Source organism: Dermacentor andersoni, chromosome 2, assembly GCF_023375885.2.
Source record: "Dermacentor andersoni chromosome 2, qqDerAnde1_hic_scaffold, whole genome shotgun sequence".
Lineage (NCBI taxonomy): Eukaryota > Metazoa > Arthropoda > Arachnida > Ixodida > Ixodidae > Dermacentor > Dermacentor andersoni.
This window is the reverse complement of record NC_092815.1, coordinates 188837823-188860624: the sequence shown is the minus strand read 5'-3', so window position 1 is coordinate 188860624 and position 22802 is coordinate 188837823. Positions and strand designations below refer to the sequence as shown.

At 43.9% G+C, this 22802-nt stretch overlaps 1 protein-coding gene across 1 annotated transcript in view; it reads right to left on the bottom strand.

The window, feature by feature from the left end:
- Nucleotides 1–2780: 2780 nt before the first annotated feature.
- LOC126540816 (uncharacterized) overlaps nucleotides 2781–22802 on the bottom strand; it is a 72046-nt gene continuing 52024 nt past the window's right edge. The window contains exons 7-10 of the mRNA XM_055076409.1: nucleotides 21768–21931; nucleotides 21038–21208; nucleotides 15877–15948; nucleotides 2781–2933 (exon numbers count right to left, since the gene is read on the bottom strand). Of these exons, the coding sequence (XP_054932384.1) occupies nucleotides 2826–2933; nucleotides 15877–15948; nucleotides 21038–21208; nucleotides 21768–21931 (515 nt within the window). The 3' untranslated portion in view covers nucleotides 2781–2825. The remainder of the gene's footprint in view (nucleotides 2934–15876; nucleotides 15949–21037; nucleotides 21209–21767; nucleotides 21932–22802) is intronic.

Sequence of the window (22802 nt, the reverse complement as noted above, 5' to 3'; positions counted from 1 at the left end):
ACCCATTTCTTGATGACTAATTTTGACCTTTCTCTCTTTCAATCGAGAGAAATCATAGTCCTCACTAACCTACAGTCACTGCGCTTTACCCTACCTAACACTTCTACGTACATCCCTACTATGCAGGGATCAGCAGAGAGTATGAAATCTATTACATTTCTTGTTTCGTCACTGGGGCTTTTCAAGGTCCACTTCCTGTCACTGGGTTCCTGAAGAAGGTATTCATTATTTGGAGCCTGTTCCTTTCCGAACTCTGCCAACATCTCTCCTCTAGTGTTCCCAGAATTGATGCCATAGTTGCCAATTGCTTATTCCCCAGCCTACTTTTTCCCCTCTTTTGGACTGAAGTAACCCGTGACTACTGCATATTGAGTTTGCACATTTCTCATCGCTAATTCTACATCTTCATAAAACTGTTCTATTTCTTCCTCATCGTGACTGGAGGTTGAAGCGTACGCTTGTAATACCTTTATGCTATACATTCTATCCATCTTTATTCCGACGACTGCTACGATCTCATTATTACAGTAGAATTCATCAATGTTACCCGTTATGTGAAACGCCATTCCACACCTCACTCTCTCAATAATTGCTATAGTTAAGGAATCAACAAATTTATTCGACTCTCTCCATCGCCACAGAAGCTAGTTGCTAACATGCTTGCTATACCGAAGGAGTGAAAATCCTGTAAGTCCTACCGAAAATAGCCGTTGCTTTGACAACGAGACTTCTCATCGCCCGTGTCCTCCACTTGTGTACTCCGGCTCTCGCGCTGTTAGTTGTATTTTTTCACACTATCAACACGCCAGGCTAACAAGTATTTGGCAGCTCATCTCTTGGCGATACATTGTCCACTTTCTGTTGTCCTGAGCGCTTTCGCAGCAGCCCCAGTGTATCCACATTCATAGTAGTGTCTTTTTTTTTCTCAAATCAGCATAAGCTAGCCCAGACTACTGTAGAATGCGGCGCGCTCTATAATCCTAGAAAATGGTGAATGACCGCAGATGGCGTTAATAACATTTCGCCCTGTGGGATAATTAATTTCATCTACCATCCGAAAACTGTGACAGTCAATTTATCGACATTGACTGCTCCGGTTTTAGTACCGCTCACTTAAAAGTTTTGTACAAGTGTGTTTTCACTCCTTTCGTCTACTAACAATCGCGCACCAACTGGCGGGAGATTGTTATATGAATAACTGAGATCACCTACTTATGTACACAATGCCACAGCCAGTAAGCCACCGCGGCTATTGCCTCTATTAGGCATCACAGCGGCTGCTGCTCTGCAATAACGAATAATTTAAACATGTGATATTCCGAGCGCTCAGAGGCACTACTGCATGTTGTGCCTGCATTATACCAATGTGGTCAGGAGCTGAAACAAAGGAATGTCAGTCTCATCATAAAAGCGTAGCTATATTTTCCTACTTCGGAAATCGGAAAAGTATGTTGGAAGAGGAGGAAAAGGAATGTTTGTTCCTGTGGTAATTACGTAACGAGTGAACAAAACAAACGTAGATCGTTTATAATTTCTTGCGTTAGATGTGCAATCGTGACTGGGCTTTTTGCATTCTCTATCTCTGTCTATCTCACTCTCTGTGATTTGGCGAGTTCATTTCAAGGTCTATGGCATAATTAAACTGTTAGTAAAATATTCCACTTTGTCATAGCACAAGGTGAGCGACGGGGACACAGGAAGTCACATTTCGCAAACACACAGCGCTGCGTTTAGCGCTGTGTGTCAAATGTGCCTTTCTGTGACCCTCTCGTTGAGCTTGCGCGGCAACAAAGTAGAAGATGCCACACCAACAGGGTCACGTAGCTACCCTCATCAATTGCCAAGAGCCCAACCTGTTTTGCGACCTTCGGATCGATGTCGCCATGCTCGAACACGTGCGTTCGGCGCAGCAAATCCACGTAGTACGGCCGCCACACGTACTCCATCGCGTCCAGGCAGCGAATCTCAACGTGCGGCGGCTCGTTCATGAAGTGCGTGTAGCGATAGTAGAGCTGCGCCAGCGACGTCGCCCGCTGGCCGAAGAGCGCAAACCGGAGGATTACTCGAAATCGTATCATGTTGACGAGAACGAGTTTTCTGCATAGATGCCGAGGAGAAGAGTACGAGACGCATCGTGTTTTAGGCAATATGCGTGAATGACATGACCGACTTGTCTAAAATATAAGGTCATTGTGATAGTAACAGGGCAAAGAGTACATACAAGCCTAGCCGAAAAGCAGCAATATATCGCGCAGAGAACGCGAAATGGTGCTCGGGTAGACATTTCCGTTTCATAAAGTTCTACAAAATTGGGTAGCTTCGGCATTCCATCGCACCTTCTCCATCTTTGCCTAAATTAAAACAACCATTCATATTATACGTCTTGGTCTCACAATATAAGGTAAAATTAATCTCAAATGACTAAACCACGGTCACCCGAACTTCATAGACGTCGCTTGAAGATACACATAAATTTGCCCTGCAGGCGCCGAAAGAGGTCAACTTCCGAATTTGATCTTCTACTTAGACGACTAGTGCAAGTCAGACACTGGTATATAGTTGCACAAACGCTGCGGCATAGTGGATGTCGGCCAGCACACTACACACACCGCCAGCAACGCAAAACGTGTATTTTCTCATGCGTATAGGTTTATTATCTGGAGAGAAGCGTAACTCTTATTTGTCACTTTGACAATGCATATTAGCGTCGCAGCAAAGACAAGCTTGTTAGTCGGTATGGACATTAAGCAGTACACAAAACTAGCATCACTAAGTATGTTCCAGGGGGACAGTATTTTATTTAAAGAAGATGCATGCTTGGCTTCTTACGAAGTCTCGTTGATTAGGGATTCGAGGCCTCTGTAGTATTCAGAGTCGGTCCATACGATTCGACCATCGCATTCGAGGGATTGTTGCGCTCCAGGGTCTACAAGCTGTAAATAGAAGGACAATAATTAGTCAATTCTTCCTTCTTTAGCTGAGCCGCCAATACGATGGTATTTCAGCACGAACGCTGCTGCTAAAGTGAGATATTCTTGCAAAAAACTCGCATCAGGTATTTCGAACGCTTTCACATACCTAAAATATCGAACATGCCGGTACAGTTAAAAAATATGTAGTTGGCGCTCAAATATTTTGTTTGGCGTAGTGTAAATGCTGTTTGTTTATTGCGAGCTACTTCTATTTAACAGAAGCGACTGAACGTTTCCCCGTCCGTCCACTAGAAATAGCTTGATGAGTATAACATCCCTGGAAAGTTCAGGTCGACTAATGTGCATGCGCATGTGCAATCCTTCTAGCCTTCCTCTGTTCTGCGCTGTTTTGCATCGCAATCTGCTAAGCAGTAAAGCGAAGTTACAATCGCTTCGCTTCTTAATAGCCTAAACTGAATCAGTAATATAAAAAAGGCTTAACCAATGCCGTTTTGAAAGCCTCTCTTTTTGAAAGCTACAGAAAGGGTCACAGTAAGATAGGACTGGTAAACTCTTTAACATTGGACTAACAATAGAATCCTCATCTCAAGGCCAGCAGGCGGAGTGACAAATACAAGTCGTAAAGAAATACGTTTCGAATGGGTCCCCACAAGAAGGTCACTGTATAGTCAGAATACGTATTTTTAGAAAGACCATAAAGAGTGGAAATGCAAATACACAAAATGTAAGAGAATGTAATACATGGCACACTGCCGTTGTTGTATCTTCAGAGGTTATGAGCGAAGAATTGTCAAGTTCTTCTGAGGGTCCTGTCACTCCAAAGTACGTCATGGCTGCCTGTAAGCGTGGGTGCCGGGCACTGTGACGTGTTCTTAGCATGTCTGCTTGAGCCACTGTCCCTCTCCGACTTAATGCATCTTTTCTCATAAGCATACTCTACACCAGATGACAGTGCCTGCTCGTTGCACTTATTGTTTCTCATTTCTTGCGCATGTTCTCGGTATCCTGGATTCTGCCTTGATTTATGCGTCGTTTATTTTTGGCGCAAGGGCCAGATATGATCAAACAGCGCCATGGCACGTCGTGAGTAGTAATCAATGAATTGTGAAATTAAATTCCAAACGGGAGAAGTAACGTGGATATGAAAAGGCCTTAAAATCAGTCACAGTAAATTCCGTATAATGAACAAGTATTAGAACACCTCTTGAGGCGCTATGTGGACAATTGTGCAGACGAAGGTATTGCGTCAAAATTAAAAACACTTACTGAAATACAAAAAGAATTAAAATATGCCACGAACATCATGAAACACTTTTGATTGGATTTGTGCTGCGGATATGAGTAATAAGTGTAATGGTTTTTAGAAAAATGAGCTGGAAGTTGGATGACTGGATCTTTGCCCTCGCAGTGTCAGTTTGCCTTCATTGTTTTCACAATCTTTGTCATTAAGCACTTATTTCAAGTGTCTGACTAGATTCCTTCCGAGTATGCTAGGCATGATATAGTTAAGATCCTTGTATCTGATGCTCCTATAATTAGTTTTCGCATGCAGTCCACATTTCGTGAACTTCATGAAACACGCTGAAAAAGTTAAAATTCTTAATTTGTTCTACAGCTGTGCAGTTTTCATGAATCTAAAAGGTACACAAAATATGACGAAACTAAATTTTCAATGGACAGAATTAATTGGCGCCAGAAAGGGACAATGACAATACGACCATAAAGGTTTAGTTAGAAATTGATGACTTAGTAAAACTTATAGGTGGCAGTAACACTAGTGTCTAAACAAGGCAGTTAAATTCAATTGCTGGAAAGCAAGAGCTCTACAAAATTGCTTACATTCCAAGTACAACCTCGAGGGGGGGGGGGTGTACTACAAATGCAGGCCAAGTGATTTTTGGTATGCATGTTTCCGCTAAAAAGGTCAATGCTGATTTAAAATTAAAAATCGGTTCTTTGAGCAGAAAAAACTGTTCATGATACGCGGAAGGGAAATATTTTTTCTCTTAATTCTATTTCACGACGCTGGAGAAGAACATCGAGAACTGGCAGACAGTGGCGTAGCCAGAAATTTCGTTCGGGGGGGGCTCACGGTGCAGGTGGACCTCCTCCTTAAGAGGAAACATTAGGTCGGATGCGCCTATCTAAATACATGTATGAGGAGAATTCGTTTTTCTCGGCAACCACTGCTCCGAATTTGACGAGGTTTGTTGCATTTAAAAGAAAAACTTAAATTCTAGTGACTGCTTGTTTCGAATTTTCGATTTAAATTGTCAATATTTTATTGAAAAGTGGCAAAAATCGAAAATTTTCAGAAAACGACACAAGTATACAACTCTGTAAATCAGCAATGATAATTGATATCACAATTATGTGAATTGCACATAATAGTACATCTACAGCGGACAAAATTGATATGTTACACATGAGTCTCAAAAAAATTAAGCATTATGGAAATATGGCTTTTGCAGAACCCTTGTACATAACATAACCAATTCACGTAAGATACACATTGACATATCGAATTTGTCCGCGTTGAATGGTATACATAACATAACCAATTCACGTAAGATACACATTTACATATCGAATTTGTCCGCTTTGAATGGTGTAATGGATGCCGTTTACAGAAACGCGATATCTGTTCTTGATGCATAGCTATTATTATTTAAACTTCGTGCTTCTATGTTTTTCGCACTTTCGAATTTTTCTAAATATTTTAAACAGAGTTCAGGCCCTAAATCAAAATTCCGCTTCCAACAGACACTAGAATTTAACATACTCTCTCTAATGCAACAAATTTCATTAAAAGCGATTTAGGAGTTATCTCAGACAACCGTTTCTGCGCTTTACATGTATCTGAATAGGCCACGTCGGAGTTGGGCCCGAGCTAGAGCTTTCTCTTAAACAATTTGCCTAGGGATCAAATACACGAATAATAACTGCATTGCCATTGCCAAAGATGCTGCAAACGAATTGTTGAACGCTACGCACTGTCAATACAAGTAAAATATGTATTTTTTCATAAAAGAATATACTCGTATGTGCCAAAAATTGTGCCCAACATAACTGATGTCAATGCTTTCATATATTTTGTCTATTTAATAAGTAAAGATAATATCACACGAACTTTAGAACTACATCAGTTCGAAGCCAGCAAAGCAGTGCATGCCGCTGATATGAAAAATGTAAAGGCCATAAAATGAACAAGTTGAGGACAAATATGTTAATGACACTTTGTCATTCAAGATCCTTGTTTACATTCTTGTACATATGCAACAGCCAGTGAAAAATCTCAATGACGCTTCCATTTGTTCCCGTGTATTACGCAGCAGCAGCTGTCACCGGTCGTGTATCGTGAGTAATTGCACCGAAATTATAGTCGCAACAGAGACCACGTATAAAAAGCATGAGTTCTGCAGAATATACGAGGGCGAGTCAAATGAAAGTGAGCTAATGCGAATATATAACAAACGGGGTTCTTTAATTAAAAGTAGCGCCCATGAGCATTTAGACATTTGTCCCGATGACTAAAGAGTCGCGCAATTCCCGTCTCATAAAGCTCCTTGGGTCGCTCCTTCAAAACGTCTGCAACTGACTTTCACGACATCGTCCGAGACGAATCTGGTTCCCTTGAGCTGTTTTTTCGGTTGCCCCAAAATGTGGAAGTCGCAAGGCGACAAGTCTGAGCTGTGTGGCGGATGTTGCAGCGTTTCCCGCTTGAACTTTGCCAGTTTTGTATTAACCACATCAGCGACGTGGGAACGGACATTGTCGTGGAACAAGATGACCCCATTCGTCAATTTTCCACGTAGTTTGTTCTTGATTGCGACACGCAGCCGATCCGGCGTTTCACAATATCGGAAACAATTGATAGTCTCTTAAGATTTAGCAAATACTATCAGTAATGGCCCCCGACGATCGAAAAATAAAAGTCAACAACACCTTACTGGTGAAAATGACGGCCTTTGCTTTCTTTGGGGAAGGTGAATTTGAATGTTCCATTGTAAGCTTTGCTGTCGTGTTTCAGGCTCTTAGTAGTGGCATGATGGTTCGTCTCCGATCACAATTGCAGACCAGAAATCGTCACCTTTATTGTGATACCGGATCAGATGAGTAAACACAGCACTGATATTCTCCGTATTCTGGCGGTGGTTCAAAATCTTGTGCATCCATTGCGCACACAAGAACCGATAACCGAGATGTTCATGAATTCTGGCGTGAACCAAACCGTGACTGATGTTCACACGCTCTGCCAGTTCATCGATGCTTATCCTCTGTTCTTGTCTCATCAGCTCATCAGCTTTTGCAATTTTGTTAGGGGTGATTGCACGATGGCTTTGGCCCGGTCTGGGGTCGTCTTTACAAATTTCACGTCCTTCTTTGAACCGTTTGTTGCAACGCTTCACAGTGGCCAATGAAATGCAAGGTTCCATGTACACGGCAGCCATACGGTGACTAATTTCTTTTTGGGAAACACCTTCAGCTGTCAAAACCTGACGGCACCACGCTGCTCAACTTCTGGAGAGTCCATTATGGCACGGAACCATGTTCAACCCACTGTATGAGAGCATTAAAGAAAATTTATCCTCACACCTGCGTGTCACTTTTGTAAATGAGAGATGCCTGTGTGCTACGCGCAGGCCTTGCAGATAATGAACAGAACCATAATTGCGCAGGGTCCGTAGGCTCACTTTCATTTGACTCGCCATGGTACATTAGAAATGCGAAGAAGCAATGGAATATACAAATGCGAAGATACAGCTTGATAAAGGGCAAAAAGTGCCACTGGAAACGAAGTTCACTGCACGTATACACAAAACCTCGCAACAAGATATTTAAACATACGTATAAGTAAGTCTCCAATAAATCTACGTACCTAAGAAAAAGTCACGGTATATAATGCGTCAAATAAGGCAAATAAACATGTTGCGCAATCACAGATTCACACAATCCTAGATCCTGCCCCCATTCCATCCACTCCCCCCGATGTATCGCGCGCGACGGAAGGCGGCGCGCTTGCTCCTCACTTTTCTCCCTTGCGCCCACAAGACTGAGCCACTATCGTCGGCTCACCCATTTCCCCCCACCCCCCACACGCTTTCACTCCCACATACAGCTTGCGGCGCGGGGTTACGATGTTATCGCACTTAGACTTTATGCGGAACATGATGGCGACGGCGACGGCAGGAATGCGCCTAGAGTGTCCATATAATTGCTATCGCGATAATATAATAAGAGTATCCGGCAGCTTAAGCGTCCCATGGCCCATTATTTTCGCAAAAGAAATAACAAAATAGCACTTTCACCATACGACAATTCGCTGCACCGCAACAACGCTTCTTTTTTCGTTTTGTGGTGCGGGGGCACCGTAATGAAAAAAAAAACTCAAAGTATGTTGGTCACAATAGAATCCTACTTTGGGCAACTGATATGGCTATTAAAGGAATATCGAAGAAAACACGAGACGCTTGGTCCACCAAGAACCAGACGCATACTGCTCGGCATCCTACACCGGCGAGACAAGACTTTCTGGAGAGGTTGCGCTCAAGTGAGCGCGGTGCAACCCGTCGAGTCCCCACAGTGATGGCGGCTAGTGCACTGTTTCTTTTTCTCGTCTGTTAGCTATAAAGCGTCCAAAGCTCTGCCAGGCGAAAATACACTCGGCCAGAGAAAACCGAACGCGCACCGAAGTGTGCCGCGCGCTGGTCGGGGCAACACGAGAAAAACGCGTGCGCTCTGGCTGGCTCTGGCAGCGCGCGGGTAGGGGAGCGAGAACAAAAAATAAAATGAAGAGGCTCAATGTATCTTCGCGATTAAAAGTCAAAGTAGAAAAAGCTAAATAAGAACGTAGTTGCCTTGGCTGGCTTTAGTGTCTTCACTGGATGCTTTGGCGCAGGTGAAAAAAAAATATTTTTTTATGTGACATGACGGCACGAATGAACCACCACAACGCTTCGTCTCATCGGGCCTCGCTACGGGCTTTGTCAACTTGTCTGATAGCGTGTTGATTTCGCTTGTCTCGTTGTATGGCCCGATGTGCGACTTTGGAAAAGTCAATGCACCTTTGGCGTCAAATATTTATGGGAGCATTAAACTTACAAAGTTCCGCAATTGAAAATCTAAAGCACACGTTTGGAAATGTCAATGTACCTTTCACATCAGATGTTTATGAGAACTTTATACCCATAAAGTTTCAGAACTGATATCCACACGCTCCATAATTTCCATGATAGAGTGCAGATTCCGCGGCCTCCGCGAAATGCCGCGGCGAGCCCGTTCGCCATGAAAACACCCTTGAAACTTTGTGCTGGGATGGGGCTGCTTGCGCTATGTGACTCCCAGTGCACGGGCGTTGCCGCAAAATTCAGCCTGAGTTCGCAATTTTCGCGGTGAAATGGCTCTTCGAGCGTGAAAAAGACGCTCTAGACAAAATCCAGAATGATTTCCGGCGCCGGGGGTTGCTTTTGTCGGCGGTGCATGGACAGCACGAAAAAATTTCGGGGGGGGCTGAAGCCCCATAAGCCCCCCCCCTGGCTACGCCCCTGCTGGCAGACTATTGTCGCACCAGCTGCATGTCGGAGAATTGCTTCCATTTACCAAGTAAGAGTACGTAGTGTAGGTATGCGCCATTATTTTTAGTCTACAAAGAAGCACTTTCTTGCCTCTTGCCTCCAGGATATCGAGTGCCCTGATTTTGGCTGATCAAGTGACCCACTGCTGTTGCCAATATTTGCTCAACTCTTTGCGTAAGAAGGACTTGAGCTTTGCGATTGGTATAGGTATGTTTATTTCTGTGTCGCTAAGAGCAACTGACGTAGCGTTTTTTTATTACTTATGCTTCCGGAAACTCACTAAGGCTCTTACAACAGTTGTGAGCCTGTGAGTACTGTAGCTCTTTTGAGATCTATTTGCTTGATATGATTCACAGCGGAACGTATCACGTAAGCTTCTGCAGTGAAAATGATTGTATTTTGATTTAGAGCGCTCGAAGTCAAAAACGCCGTCCAATGAGCTGCGTAGGTCATAGCAGCGGGTAACTCTGAAGCATAAATATAAAATTCTGCGCAGGAGTACTTCGCCTGAAATTCAAGGAAGTGCGATTGTATATGTCCGAGGTTCATCTTTTGTTGTTTCGACAAAACAGATACCGCACTCGATGATGTGCCATTTCCAAGAAAGTGGAAAGTGATTGGGACCCAATAAGAACCTTTCTTAAAGGCGGGCTTCTGTTTGTTCTGTCATTGGTTCCAAGCGTGGGAACAAAGCTCTGATATCTGGGCGGTTATGATGACATCTGGCAGTGGACAAGCCGCAAATACCTAAATCACATGGACATTCGATATCTAATTTTACCTTCATGCAGGAGCGACCTAAATATGTTCTTTGGACGTGTAGGGATCACTTGTTCAACACAACATACAGGCTTTCCACAAGGCTTATCCTGAAGGCACCTGCCGCCAGGCGAATATCAAGTTGCGGCCTGAGTCTAGCATTTTTAAGGCAGTGCGTGTTGCAGAATGGTATAACAAAAGTTACATGATATAAAACCTATCCGCACAACATCCCCATATACATAAGATCGGCAGAAATTCTGAGAATTCTCCAGGAATGCATAGGCATTGTTGGCTAAGCTGTGACTGCGTTCTTGCTTAGTTCTACTTGCTTGCTTTCCCTAGGTTATTCGCGTTTATCCATGACCTCTCCGGCAGCAAAGAATGCTTAGGCTTTAGTAGAAGATTGCCAGATTTTCTCGCCTCATCCGGCCCCCATAAATGCAATCGTACCAACTGAGCCGGAACGCCTGGCACGAGCGCATCTCTACGGAGCACAGCGGTCGAAAGGTACCACCCACCACCGCAGTAGCGCGTGAGGCGTCGCCTTAGGAGAGAATGCATCGCCACGATGCCATGTGACCGTAGGTGTCGCTGTCGTAAGCCTTTGTTATGCGCGCATTCCTTGTCCCCAAAACCTCTCGCCTGCGTTCTGACTGCGCCTCGGTAAGGCCCAGAGAAAACGCACCGAGCGTCTCAAAGCGCTTGCTTGCCCGCGAGCTGTTTATGACTCTAAGGACGCTCTGTAGCGTTCGGTTGGACATTGGGCCACCCCAAAATATCAAGTGAGCCCATCCCCAAATTTAACTCGTCCCACCCGAGATTTCAAGTTGATGCACCCTTACATTTCAATTAGCCACGTCCAAATTTCACGTTGACCCAGCCCCAAATACAAGTTAGCCTGCTCCCAAATTAAGTTGGGTCAGCGTATAATTTCAAATTGGCCCACCCCAGATTTCAAGTTGGCCCACCCCCAGATTTCAGGTTGACCCACCTCCAAATTTAAGTTGACCCACCCCAAAATTTTTAGTTGGCCCACCCCATATTTCAATTGGCCGACATACAAATTTCACGTTGGCTCACCCCAATTTAAGTTGGCCCACTTCCAAATTTAAGTAGGGCAACTCTCAAAATTCAAGTTGGCTCACGCCCTAACATGGTCCAACCCCACATTTCAACTTGCCTTACCTACAAATTTCAATTAGCCCACGTACAAATTTCAAATTGCCCCCCCCCGTCAAATTTTAGGTTTACGCACCCCCTCATTTAAGTTGGCCACCCCTTATTACAAGTTGACCTACCCACGAATTTCAAGTTGGCCCACTTGCAAATTTCAAGCTAGCTCACCACCAAATTTAAGTTGGCGCACACTCAAATTTCAAGTTAACTGAACTCCAAATTTCAACTTGGCCGTCTCAAATTTTAGTTGGCCCACGCCTTCTAGAACTTCCCCATGCATGTTCTAAGAAGACCTGCCAATCTCTATGGGCATTCTTCTTTTTTTAATATTTTTTAAACGATGCTGCTTTAAATTAAAAATTAAATTATGGGGTTTTACGTGCCAAAACCACTTTCTGATTATGAGGCACGCCGTAGTGGAGGGCTCCGGGAATTTCGACCACCTGGGGTTCTTTAACGTGCACCTAAATCTAAGTACACGGGTGTTTTCGCATTTCGCCCCCATCGAAATGCGACCGCCGTGGCCGGGATGATGCTGCTTTACCCCGTGGCTGGAAGTTGGCATATTTAGAGCCTGCACAGAAGAGTGGGCCACGCAACAACGTTCAGAACTACACACCGGTGTCGTTAACAATACATAATAATGTAGTAACAATAATACAGCATGTAATCTGTTCTTCTATAATGTCGCATGTTGAAAAGTATAATCTTCTATATGACAGACAGCACGGATTTCGTCACAGATTTTCATGTGCAACACAGCTGGTAGAATTCACAGATCATTTGGCTCTGGCTGTTGACAGGTGGCTAGTTATTGAGTGTGTTTTCTTGGATTTTCGCATGGCGTTTGATGTTGTTGCGCATGGTTTACTTATATCAAAACTTAGAGCTTATAATCAAGATGAAAATGTGCTCCAATGGACTGCTGAATATCTCTCTTTCTGGCAGCAGTCTGTTCTGAACGGTTTTTCTTCGGTAAACGCCCCAGTCACTTCCGAGGTACCCCAGGGATCAGAAGTGAGGCCACTCTTATTCCTACTGTTCATTATTGACATTACGGATAACATCAAGTCAACGTTTTAGATGTTTGCAGATGACTGTATCTTACGCAGAGTCATTAACAATCACAGTGAATACGTAGCTTTCCAAATGATTTGGACATTGTGGCAACATGGTGTGCACGTTGGAAAATGTCACTAAATGTGAGCAAATGTAGGCACGTCACCTTTATTAGGAAGCGCTCCTACCAAGAGCATACGTATCGAATCCTTGAGGCTAGTTTAGTTACTGCAAAGGAATTCAAATATTTACGTTTTTTTTTTTACCTCGGATTTGCAGTGGACTGGGCACAGAAATTACTCAACGAATAAGGCGACGTCGGTGTTCAGTTTTTTTGCGGCGGAATTTCAGTCGCCTACCTAAAGTTCGTAAGAAATAATTGTATTTCACACATATACGATCAACGCTCCAATGCTCGTGTGTTTTCTGGGACCCTCACACCTCGGAATTAATTAACAAACTTGAAAGAGTACAAAACAGGGCTGCCACCTTTGTCTTTGGAAACTATGACAGAAAATTCAGCATGACAGAAGCTCACCACGCTATCGTCGGACTTAAGAACTATCAGGAGAAAACTGCGCTTGAAATTCTTTTATAGCATATATGATTCCCATGCTGGAATTAGAAGAGAGAAATACATGAAACCACCTTCGTATGTTTTCTAAAGAAAGAATCACCCTTGGAAAGTCAAGGAACTTGTTTTTAAATGTGACGTTTAGTGATATTCTTTTCTTTTTGTCTAGACAGCACGCACCTGGAATATTCTTCCGCTTAAGGTCCTACTAATTACAGCCGATGATGCTTTTAACCACGCTTTCAGCGTACAGATGCCCTTCTATAAAGTTTCCTATTTCGAATGAAATCCCCCCTGCTGTAATGCCTTATTGGCGTTGCAGGTACTGAATAAGTGAACAAACAAATAAATAAATAAATAAATAGAACCTACTCGAATAAAAATATTTACTGACACTTACGATACTCCTTAATGCGAAATTTGAGCGCAGCTGTATACGTGTTTTCATTTCATAATATATCGGATGGCGCCGACAGTCGGTCTTGTGCGGAACGTTGCAAACGGAGAGAAGTGTGGCGCGAATGCTTCGTTAAGCTGCAGATCGCGAGAGCCAGCGCGTGGGTGACGCGTGAATGCGATTCATAGCAGCCACAACCGCCGACAAGCCCCCCAGACGACGCGCGCTGCCCTGGTGTCATCTCGTGGCCATCGTAGCCGCACTACGCTTTACTTCTCATGCTTTAGCCATACCCTCCTCCTCCTCTGTCTGCCTAAGGTTACCGCTGTACCCTCCTCCTTCGCTTTTTTCCTCGCGCCTTTCATCCGCCGTTTCGCTCCGCGTTCGCTCTTTCATATATATATATATATATACTTCGCTGTGCTCGTTCACTCGGTTACGCCGACGCCTACGCTCGTCGTAGGAACGGGCGCCCAAGAGCTGCGTAATAAAATATAGGCGGTCCGAGGAAAGACATATGTAAGGTCTGAAATGGAACAAAGAAAATATTGCAAATGAGGCAAAATTATTATGCAAGTATGCAAGATTTCCTGATCTGCAATGGCCCGATTCCAGCAGAATCAAATACGCATACCATGTACATCAAGTTTTCTTTCGCGTCGACTGTAGTTGACACGCCTTTCCTTTATGGCCCCGGTGAACAGACATTGCCACCTATTCCGTTTCGGTTTGGGCTTATGCCTAAGGTGGTACACTGTCACGCAATGTCTACATAGCGCTACTTGCTACGGGGAAAGCACTGGGGCAAATCACAGCATTAGACCGCTTTAAAGTGAGCGACGCTTCGAATTCGTTTCGCTCGCATTTCAATAGTTCATACACTCCCGAGATCTGCCATTGATATAGGGTTTTAATCAGGTTAACAGTTAAAGCACAATCGGCAAGGAAGAAGGGCGAGGATAGTGTTTTGACGAAATGATTTTTGTGCGAAGGAGCGCTACTGTTACACCTTCCCTCTGGGTAACAGTGTACAACTGTGTGCCAGATGTTAGAAAATGGTATTACCTTACGAAATAAACAGAAAATAAAAAAACAATGCGTAACTTCGAGAGCTGTACAAAACTAGACCCATGCGGATAATTCTGCTCTGCCCAAGCCGAACTTACACGAAGTCATAGAGTGACGGGTACTTTAAAGGCCAATGTGGCTCTACTGTTAAAACATTAGGTCGTCGCAAGGGCTGGGGAATTTTGAGCCTGTATATCACTGTGCGAATTTTTTCTAACAGACAAATTGCGTCACTGCCTAGGGTTGAATTCATTTTGCATGTACCACTCTAATAATTTATTAGGCGTCTGAGTGTTTTTACAATTTTTCTGCTCTTGACCTACGCACGAAGTTAGCCCTTTATGACGAGAAATGAATTCGAATAGTTCCTCATCTGCAAGGCACGCTACCAAAAGGGACATACTCTTTTGTCGTGTTTCAACGCACGTAAATGCCTTTCCGTTAAATGTACCATAGTGCAAAGGCCTTAGCAGTGTCTGTGGTATAACACATTTTCTCAAAGTGATAACGGCCACGTGGGTATGATGTAGGAAACTGGCATGCTCTCGCCTCATTTATCTTGTCCATGTGGTGTGGCCAAGCGAAAGGCGGTGGTAAGGCTTGTTTTCATTCGGTTGCTTTATTCCAGCGATTGTAACCAAACGTTTGCTGTACTAATTTTAACTGTGTGGTAGCTAGCGGGCGGGGCCGCATGGTTACAACACAGGGCTTCTGTGCGGGGATGCCGAGGTTAGATTCCATTATCGGACAAGTTCTCCTGTTCATCAAAGATGCCCGAAATAGGGTAAGACAGCACGCTGCCTATCTACTGCCCATTGCCTGGAATGAGGCAAGGATTCTTCGCGTCAATATATTGCCACTCCTGAGCACTAGCAGATCAGCTGCTAAATGCCGCCGCGTAGTGGCGTCGTTGTTGCGAGTACTGTCTTGTTTAGGCGTGAGGAAGTTTGCGCGACCTGTAGCAAGGAAAGTGCACAAGCTCAATTCAGACCACTGCTCGAGAACACAGCACCATCATAAGGCACTGTGCTCGAGTTGTGTTGGCTGCGAGAGCTTTAACAGCGAACTGTGTCATATATGACGATTTACTTGAATAAATAGAATACATGCTGAGAGTATTCTGCTTGTGGTGCTATTTTTTTTAAGTAACCGTTCTGTGTGTTTTCTAACATGACCACAGGAACTTGAGGGCTAGAATTTGCATATGTAAATCAAATTTTAAAACAAACTAGCACTCCTTTTATCATTAACAAAAATGATGGTACATGTTGCTAAAATATGAGAAACAGGCCTTATTTTCAACTCACTAAGAAATTAAAAGTTCATACGGACCTTTTCTAAACCTTCTTGAGGTGACGTCACTTCCAATGGCCGATAAACTTGTCGCTTAGGGTCACCCATGAGCTGGAAAAATGAGGAATCATTGTAGAAAGCTTCAAGTGGTGCACTCTACTTCAAAGTTAAGCCCTCATTCTGAGTGAAACACACGAGCGCTTGCACCAACGGAACAAGACTACAACATGCAAGAGCAGATATACGCCAATACTTCAATTCCGCAATTCTTGCAGACGCGGATCGCGAGTATTACGGATAATTAAAGGAGCTTCCTGCTGGAACACTGAGCTATGGACTGGCTAGAAGTTTGTAACTAAACAACTATTACAGAGGAAACTGAGGCGACTCCACAAAACTTTAGAAAAACATGAAAGTGTGTAAACTGGGCCGCTTCTATAAATCTTGCCCTCACAGAAAACTCACGCCATTTGAGTGTGCAGAAGTCCAGCAACCTGTTCCCCTCCCCCCACCCCCAATCATTTGATATGACAGCAGAGTCACCTCTTCTTCCTTGAGCCAAGCTCCGCAGCCTGTCTAACGGAAACATTTCTTCATTTATGAGCTTCATTACTCCATGAAAAGTAGCTCAGCCAGCATACGTTAAGCATGATTGACACCAAAAGTATCAAAAGAAAGTACGGTGACCGTCGTGTCCGCCTGCTTACTGATAATATTTACATGTACAACGGCCCACGAAAGTATGTGGCCCATGTGTTATGAAGAAGCTTACAGTGTAACAGTTCCACTGTGACGTGTCTATTTAGCAGGTCTCTTATAGGTTGCAAGAAGAAAAAAAAATGTAGTTTAATGCACTAAGATTTAGCACCCGCTAGCAACACCTCACAAACTTGAACTAAGCTTCCAACACACCGACAAATCCAAACAACAACCTGACGCATTGCTTCTCCGAATTTTCTTCGAATACCAAGAAGCATGATGACCATTAAATGAGCACCCTACTGGCCTTACGACGTGCTAAGAAACGAATGCAAAAGCAAAGAGCGCGTGTCGCAGAAAATCCGGCGGCTGCGTCCGCGTAGAGCAGCGGCGCCCAGCGTCATGCGTCGCATGGCCAAAACAATTTTTCGAACAACACATGCCGAGGCACTTCTTGTGACGCAAGGAATTCACTGAACTAATTTAATGTCTCAAGCTAAAATACGTAGAAGAATCGTAAACTACAATTTACACACAACCTACAAAGTCGATAGCTCTCGGATTGTAATTTGAATAAACGAGAAAACAGCAGTTTTGCTACGCGAAAACTCAAACAAACCCCTTTTCCTGCGTTTCTACAATGGAGAGACCGGAGATGGCGTCCGCCATTTGCGCCCGCCGGCGTGTAAATATCTCGGAGACCACGGAGCCGTGTGCCCGCTTCGTTGAAAGATTTCCAAATGACGCTCGACTCCGCCGCATCGCGGCCCCTGCAAGAGGCCGCGTTTCGACCAGAAAGCCCGCCTTCGTGCATAGCGTTCGCTGCGAGCGTTTCCCGGTAAAGATTACGGTTACATACGCTGCAGTTGCCGGGAAGCGTGAGAAGCAGTCAGGGATCTTTGAATGCTATCGTGTTCCACTCTTAAAGACGAAGCTTAAGCATCCTCCAAATTTTTGCTGATTGCCTGCAATGCGCAGCACTGCAACTTTCGCCAACGCTGACCGTGGCTGTGAACTGTACGGGATGCGCACATTTACTGAGAATGGGTAAGAAAAACTACAAATGTGATTTAGGGACTCCTTACCAGCGAAATAGCAAAAAAATGTATAAACCGATTTTTCACAACTCAATATGAGTGACAGTATATATGAGATGGTGCCTACTGCTTACTAATTTGATAACTAAGTGATAAATTTTGTAATTTATCTTTATATTACGCTTGCGGCCCTTCAGTTATCCGGAACGGAAATCAAGTTACGCAGATGATTTTTGCTTAATAGTGTTGAAGAGACATCTGCCGTTCTCAAGATATTCGTCTTAAAAATTTAATAAAAATACGTATTGGCTGTGAACTTTGCATTGCTGACGTGTATAGAGGAATCTCCAAGTCTCCAAGTCAATCTCCTAGTACCCCATATGAATCAGTATTGTTTATCCGACGACAGAGGATACTTCGGTTATCTTGCATATATTTACCACAGAGGCACGCATGTAGAGGTAGCCATAAATCAATCAAATAAACAAATTTTCTGCTGCGCAAAAGAAGAAACAAAATTATGCAGTTGCAACTTACAGTCGCGGCCGCTGCTAGCGGGAACACGGGAGCCGGAGCGTCGCTCTGCGGAGAACCCCACCACGGGCGCCTCATGAGGCCTTGCGGCGCATGCGCAATCAAAGCGATTGGTGAAAAGCCCGGCGCATTGTGCACTAAGGTGAGTCGTCTGCAACGAGTTCATGAGGCGCAATTGGTGGAACTCCGCGGAGGGCTGCCACGAACTACCGTGTTCCCGCTAGGAGTGGCCGCGCGTGTACATCTTAGAAGCTACGTGAGTTGAAGCTTCGGCGAAATGTGTTAATCAAATGATATAATATTTTTCCCATTTCAATGCTGCGTCCTTTGCTTAAAGGAGACTGCATCGCTCGTATGTGCTCTCGCGCACTCCTCCTACCCAGTGGGACACAAGCAGCGATTATCTCAAAGAAGTGTTAGTGTGGCCTACAGTAGTGAACAAAATGTGATTGTGGCCAAATATTACTTATTTCATTTGTTATATTACACGGAGGGCTTAACAGCATTACAGAGGGGAGCAGGCATGGGTAAGATACAACAAATAAGATAATGCAGCGCAATTGAAAACAACTAAGCAAATATACAAAGAACAGAAATAGCTGAACATAGCAATACAAGCAGTTCAATGTAAAAAGAAGAACATGCGTTAATCGTAAGTAAAAAAAAAATGAACTAGCGTATTTCGAAAACGGTAGGGGTACGTTATAATAAAAATGCCTGAATGGAGTCGATTCCAATATATGTTTGTTGCTGGCGGAAAAGAGTCGAATATGTTTCGGTTTGCCATCCGGGCACATCAGCCTTCTGCGCGTGACCGAGGCGTGAGGATCGAGATCTATGGTAGCGTTTTTATCAAAAGCAACTGGAGGTAGCGATTACGGTAAAATGCTTTGTGGAACAAACAGAGGAGAGATAACTGCAAGCTTCTAAGGGTAGAATAACTTTCACTTCATATACGATACGCTAGACGTGTGGTTGTAGCCGGATATGATATGAAACATGCGCAGCAATTTTGTATTGCTTCTGATTAGTTAGTTGAAGTGATGCTACCCGGGTCATATTGTTTAACTTATTTAAGAAGCAGGCGAATATAAATAATAAACAATAAGTTCTTTATTGGGAGTGGTGCCAAGAGGAGATTTCGTTTAATGTAGCCAAACTTGCGGTTAGCGTATGCTGTTGTCGAAATTATATGATGCTCCGCGTTAAGTTACTAGTAATGAGGACACCCACGTATTTGTTCGGCGGAACACAGGCAACAGCAGTTTTAATGAGAGTGTAGTTGCACATGCTCATGAACCGCGAGACACACATGCGTTTATATTTTGTTATATGTAGATCATTTTTCCATCTGACGGACTAGTTAAAAGTGGTATCCATGTCTCCTCAAAGGCCACTGACGTCGTAATAATTAGTTATTACGCGTTAAATAACACATTCCGCCGCGAATAAGCATATGTTTGATACGGTTATATATTGAGTACTGTTAGAGCTTTGGACTGCTTGGCTGGGGGACCGACTTTCGATCTCAGCATCGGGCCCGCACCGTATTTTACTGGAATATAGGTCGAACACGAATGTAGGTTGACCCATCTTTATTTAATTCGCCGAGAAGTACGAAATTACGTTTCCAGTATAGGCGGACCTACACCCTTGTGGAAGAAAGAAATAAACTCTGAATCGGACAGACCTTATTTACCCTAACCTCGGCTACTAGACTTCTCTAGCCGATGCCACAGGATGCACCCTTGTCGGAACGGCAAGACCAGTCGTCTCCTCGAATGCTTCGCGGGCGCCCGCAGTGCCATCATGTGCCTTTGTATAGGCAACGTTTCTCAAGACCAGTCTGAATAATGTGCAAACTGGCTTCACGGCAGTCGCAGTGGAGGGTCTCATGCTGGCTCGGTACTTTTGCTAGCTTTGTTCATGAGGGCAGACCAACATTCCTTTGTTACGAATGTAAGCCAATAATTATTTTGCTCGCACCAGATAACTCACTTGGCCGGTAGTAAGTTCAGCTGGCCACGTCCACCCTGGGTGCCTGGCCCAAACTGTTTTTAATTTTTGTGTATGGTTTTATGTGTCTGAAATATTTGTCCAATTTTTTTTTTGTTGCTCATGACGTGCTTTCTTTCCCCCTGTCTCGGAATTTTTATTCCTGTTTACAATGAGGGCAACACTTTCTTAAAAAAGAATGGTTTACCTATTGAATAGATTTATATTTCTTTTTTGTTTTCTTGCAAGCACGGTTTATCCGACAAGGTTATAGCACCTTGGAACCATGGTCACGTATGTCCGGAAAAGTTCGGAAAGAAGTTTTCGTTGGTCCTAAAAAATAATTTGGCTAGCATACAGCACTTCGAAGTAAAATATATCCCTAATAATTTTGGTAAACACATAACCTATTAGTAACAATCTCTACGCACCTAAAATCAAGTAAGATGACCTTTTTTTCTCTCCCACAGCCCACTGGATCCTTATATGGTATGCTACTGAGATCCTGTGCCCCATTTATAAGCTTCAGCGGGCATTCAGTCAATGTCTGGTCACCTACATAAATATGAAATTAAAATTAAAGCAAGATAGAAACTATCTAACAGCCGCTTAGGGTCGGATATGGATTCTGCTGTGTGAGACGACTGAGAGGATATGTTTGCTTGTTTACTTTAAGATGAAAATGAGTATCCGGTTATGCGTATTTGAGCCCGTCATCTCCCTCTGCGGGGCTACGTAGCTCCAACGTCTTGTGACTTGCGCCTTGTGTAAGTTTTCTGGTTCGGCCAAGTAGGCAAGACCAACACGTCAACACAACGCGCGGCAACGTACCGGCAAGGCTTTGTGCTTAGAGTGCTTACTTTAGTCTCGCACTGTCCACCTGAATTGCGATAAATGAACATGCCTAACTTCTCACGTTGGAAACCTGAACGTACCTCAGCGAGGCGCTTCTGGAAAGTGAAGAAGTCTACGAGGTCATAGCGGAACATGTTGTTTCTCGGCTGGAAAGCATTGTCGTAGTAATCTTCAAACGCTTTGATGAAGTTGCTCTTGAACTCCGAGCTCTGGAACATGGCGTTCGGGAAGAACAGCGTGGGCGGATACAACTGCGAACGGAAGAAGAACTACAGTTTCAGGGGTCAACGCACAGCATGAGGAGCTTGTTAGCCGTTCAGCAGCATTTCGTCGCCATCGCAACAGTGCCTCTAACGTGATCTCTGCCGTGAACAATATAACTGGACTCTACTGAGAATAAAAATTATGCGATTAAGTTCGCAAAGCTGTACTTTAGTAAGGCCTATTTACGATTGACAGGCTGCTGTCGTTACTGTTTGATAACACATTTGGCTGAAGTCTCCTTTTGCAAAAAGATTCTCGTGTAAAAGCTTTGTCAGTATGGGTCCTCATACGACGTGAACCTTTCCTGCGCTTTGCCTTGTTTTCGCACTTTATCGTTTCTTCTTAACGAGATGATGGTCCCTGGGGTAAGCCAAATGAGCCATAAGTCACCTACTTGGAGCTTCATTAGAACATCAAGCTTTCCGACGAAGAAAGAGGGTCTGGAAACTTCAAAAACAACATCACTGACGAGCTACAAATGACCCAACGGGCAGACTGCCTAAAGCCGACCTGTCGAGACACGGTACGGCCAGCCAGTGAACTTACGTAGCAGGTGCCGTCTTTCTCTTTGACCACGTCGAATACGAAGGTTTCGCCCATGGGATAACCGATGTTGCTGAAGAGATTGCTTGGTTCCTCTGGCCCGGACTGCCCGCTCCTTCGGTTCATAATTTCCCCTTCCAGGTACTCGATGACAGCGAAGTGGTACTCTGCAATGCTTAAGGTCTCTAATACCCGTTTGGAATGTGCAGCGGTCACTAGCGAGGATACAGTTTCATCTGAGAGGGATATGTGCGGCGTGGTTCAAGTGGCAATTAACTATTTGCAACAACCACCGAGCAGGAAGCTCCTTATATGAATGTTTATATTCATATAACACGCCTATATGAATGTACATCCTTGAGACGATAGTCATAGAAGCCAACATAGCCGCATAGCCCAATTCCTCATGCAAGATGCTAACCTTCAACATCTTATGTTCAAAAAAAGAACACCTGTTATATATATATATATATATATATATATATATATATATATATATATATATATATATATATATATATATATATATAACAGGTGTTCTTTTTTTAAGTCGTCTTCAGTAATATAGCTGACAACACTGCTGGCCGGCATTTGCATTCACTACCATGTTCAACGTAAGGTGGTGTTTGCCATTACAATGAAGTAAAAAAAATTGAAGTAGCGGGTTTTACGTTGCGAAACCACGATATGAGTTTGAGGCACGGTGCAGTGTGGGGCTAGGTTCTCCACCCAATCCATCTAGGGTTCTGCACCCAATCCATAATACACGGCCGTTCCTCTATTTCGCCATCATCTAAACGTCGTCGCTGCGCTCGGGATTTGACCCCAAGCTACCGTGCTTAGCAGCGCAATGTCATGGCCACTACACCACCAGGTCGAGTACAATAAAGAAATCGGTTTCTCGCTATTGTAGCAGAAATATAAACACCCCATTATGGCTGAGGTTCATGCGAGACAACATTAGCCATCAAGTGGGTGGATGAATTCGGGCCTTTAAAAATATTTTATTGAGAAGTACTTGAGAGCGCTATACTACTG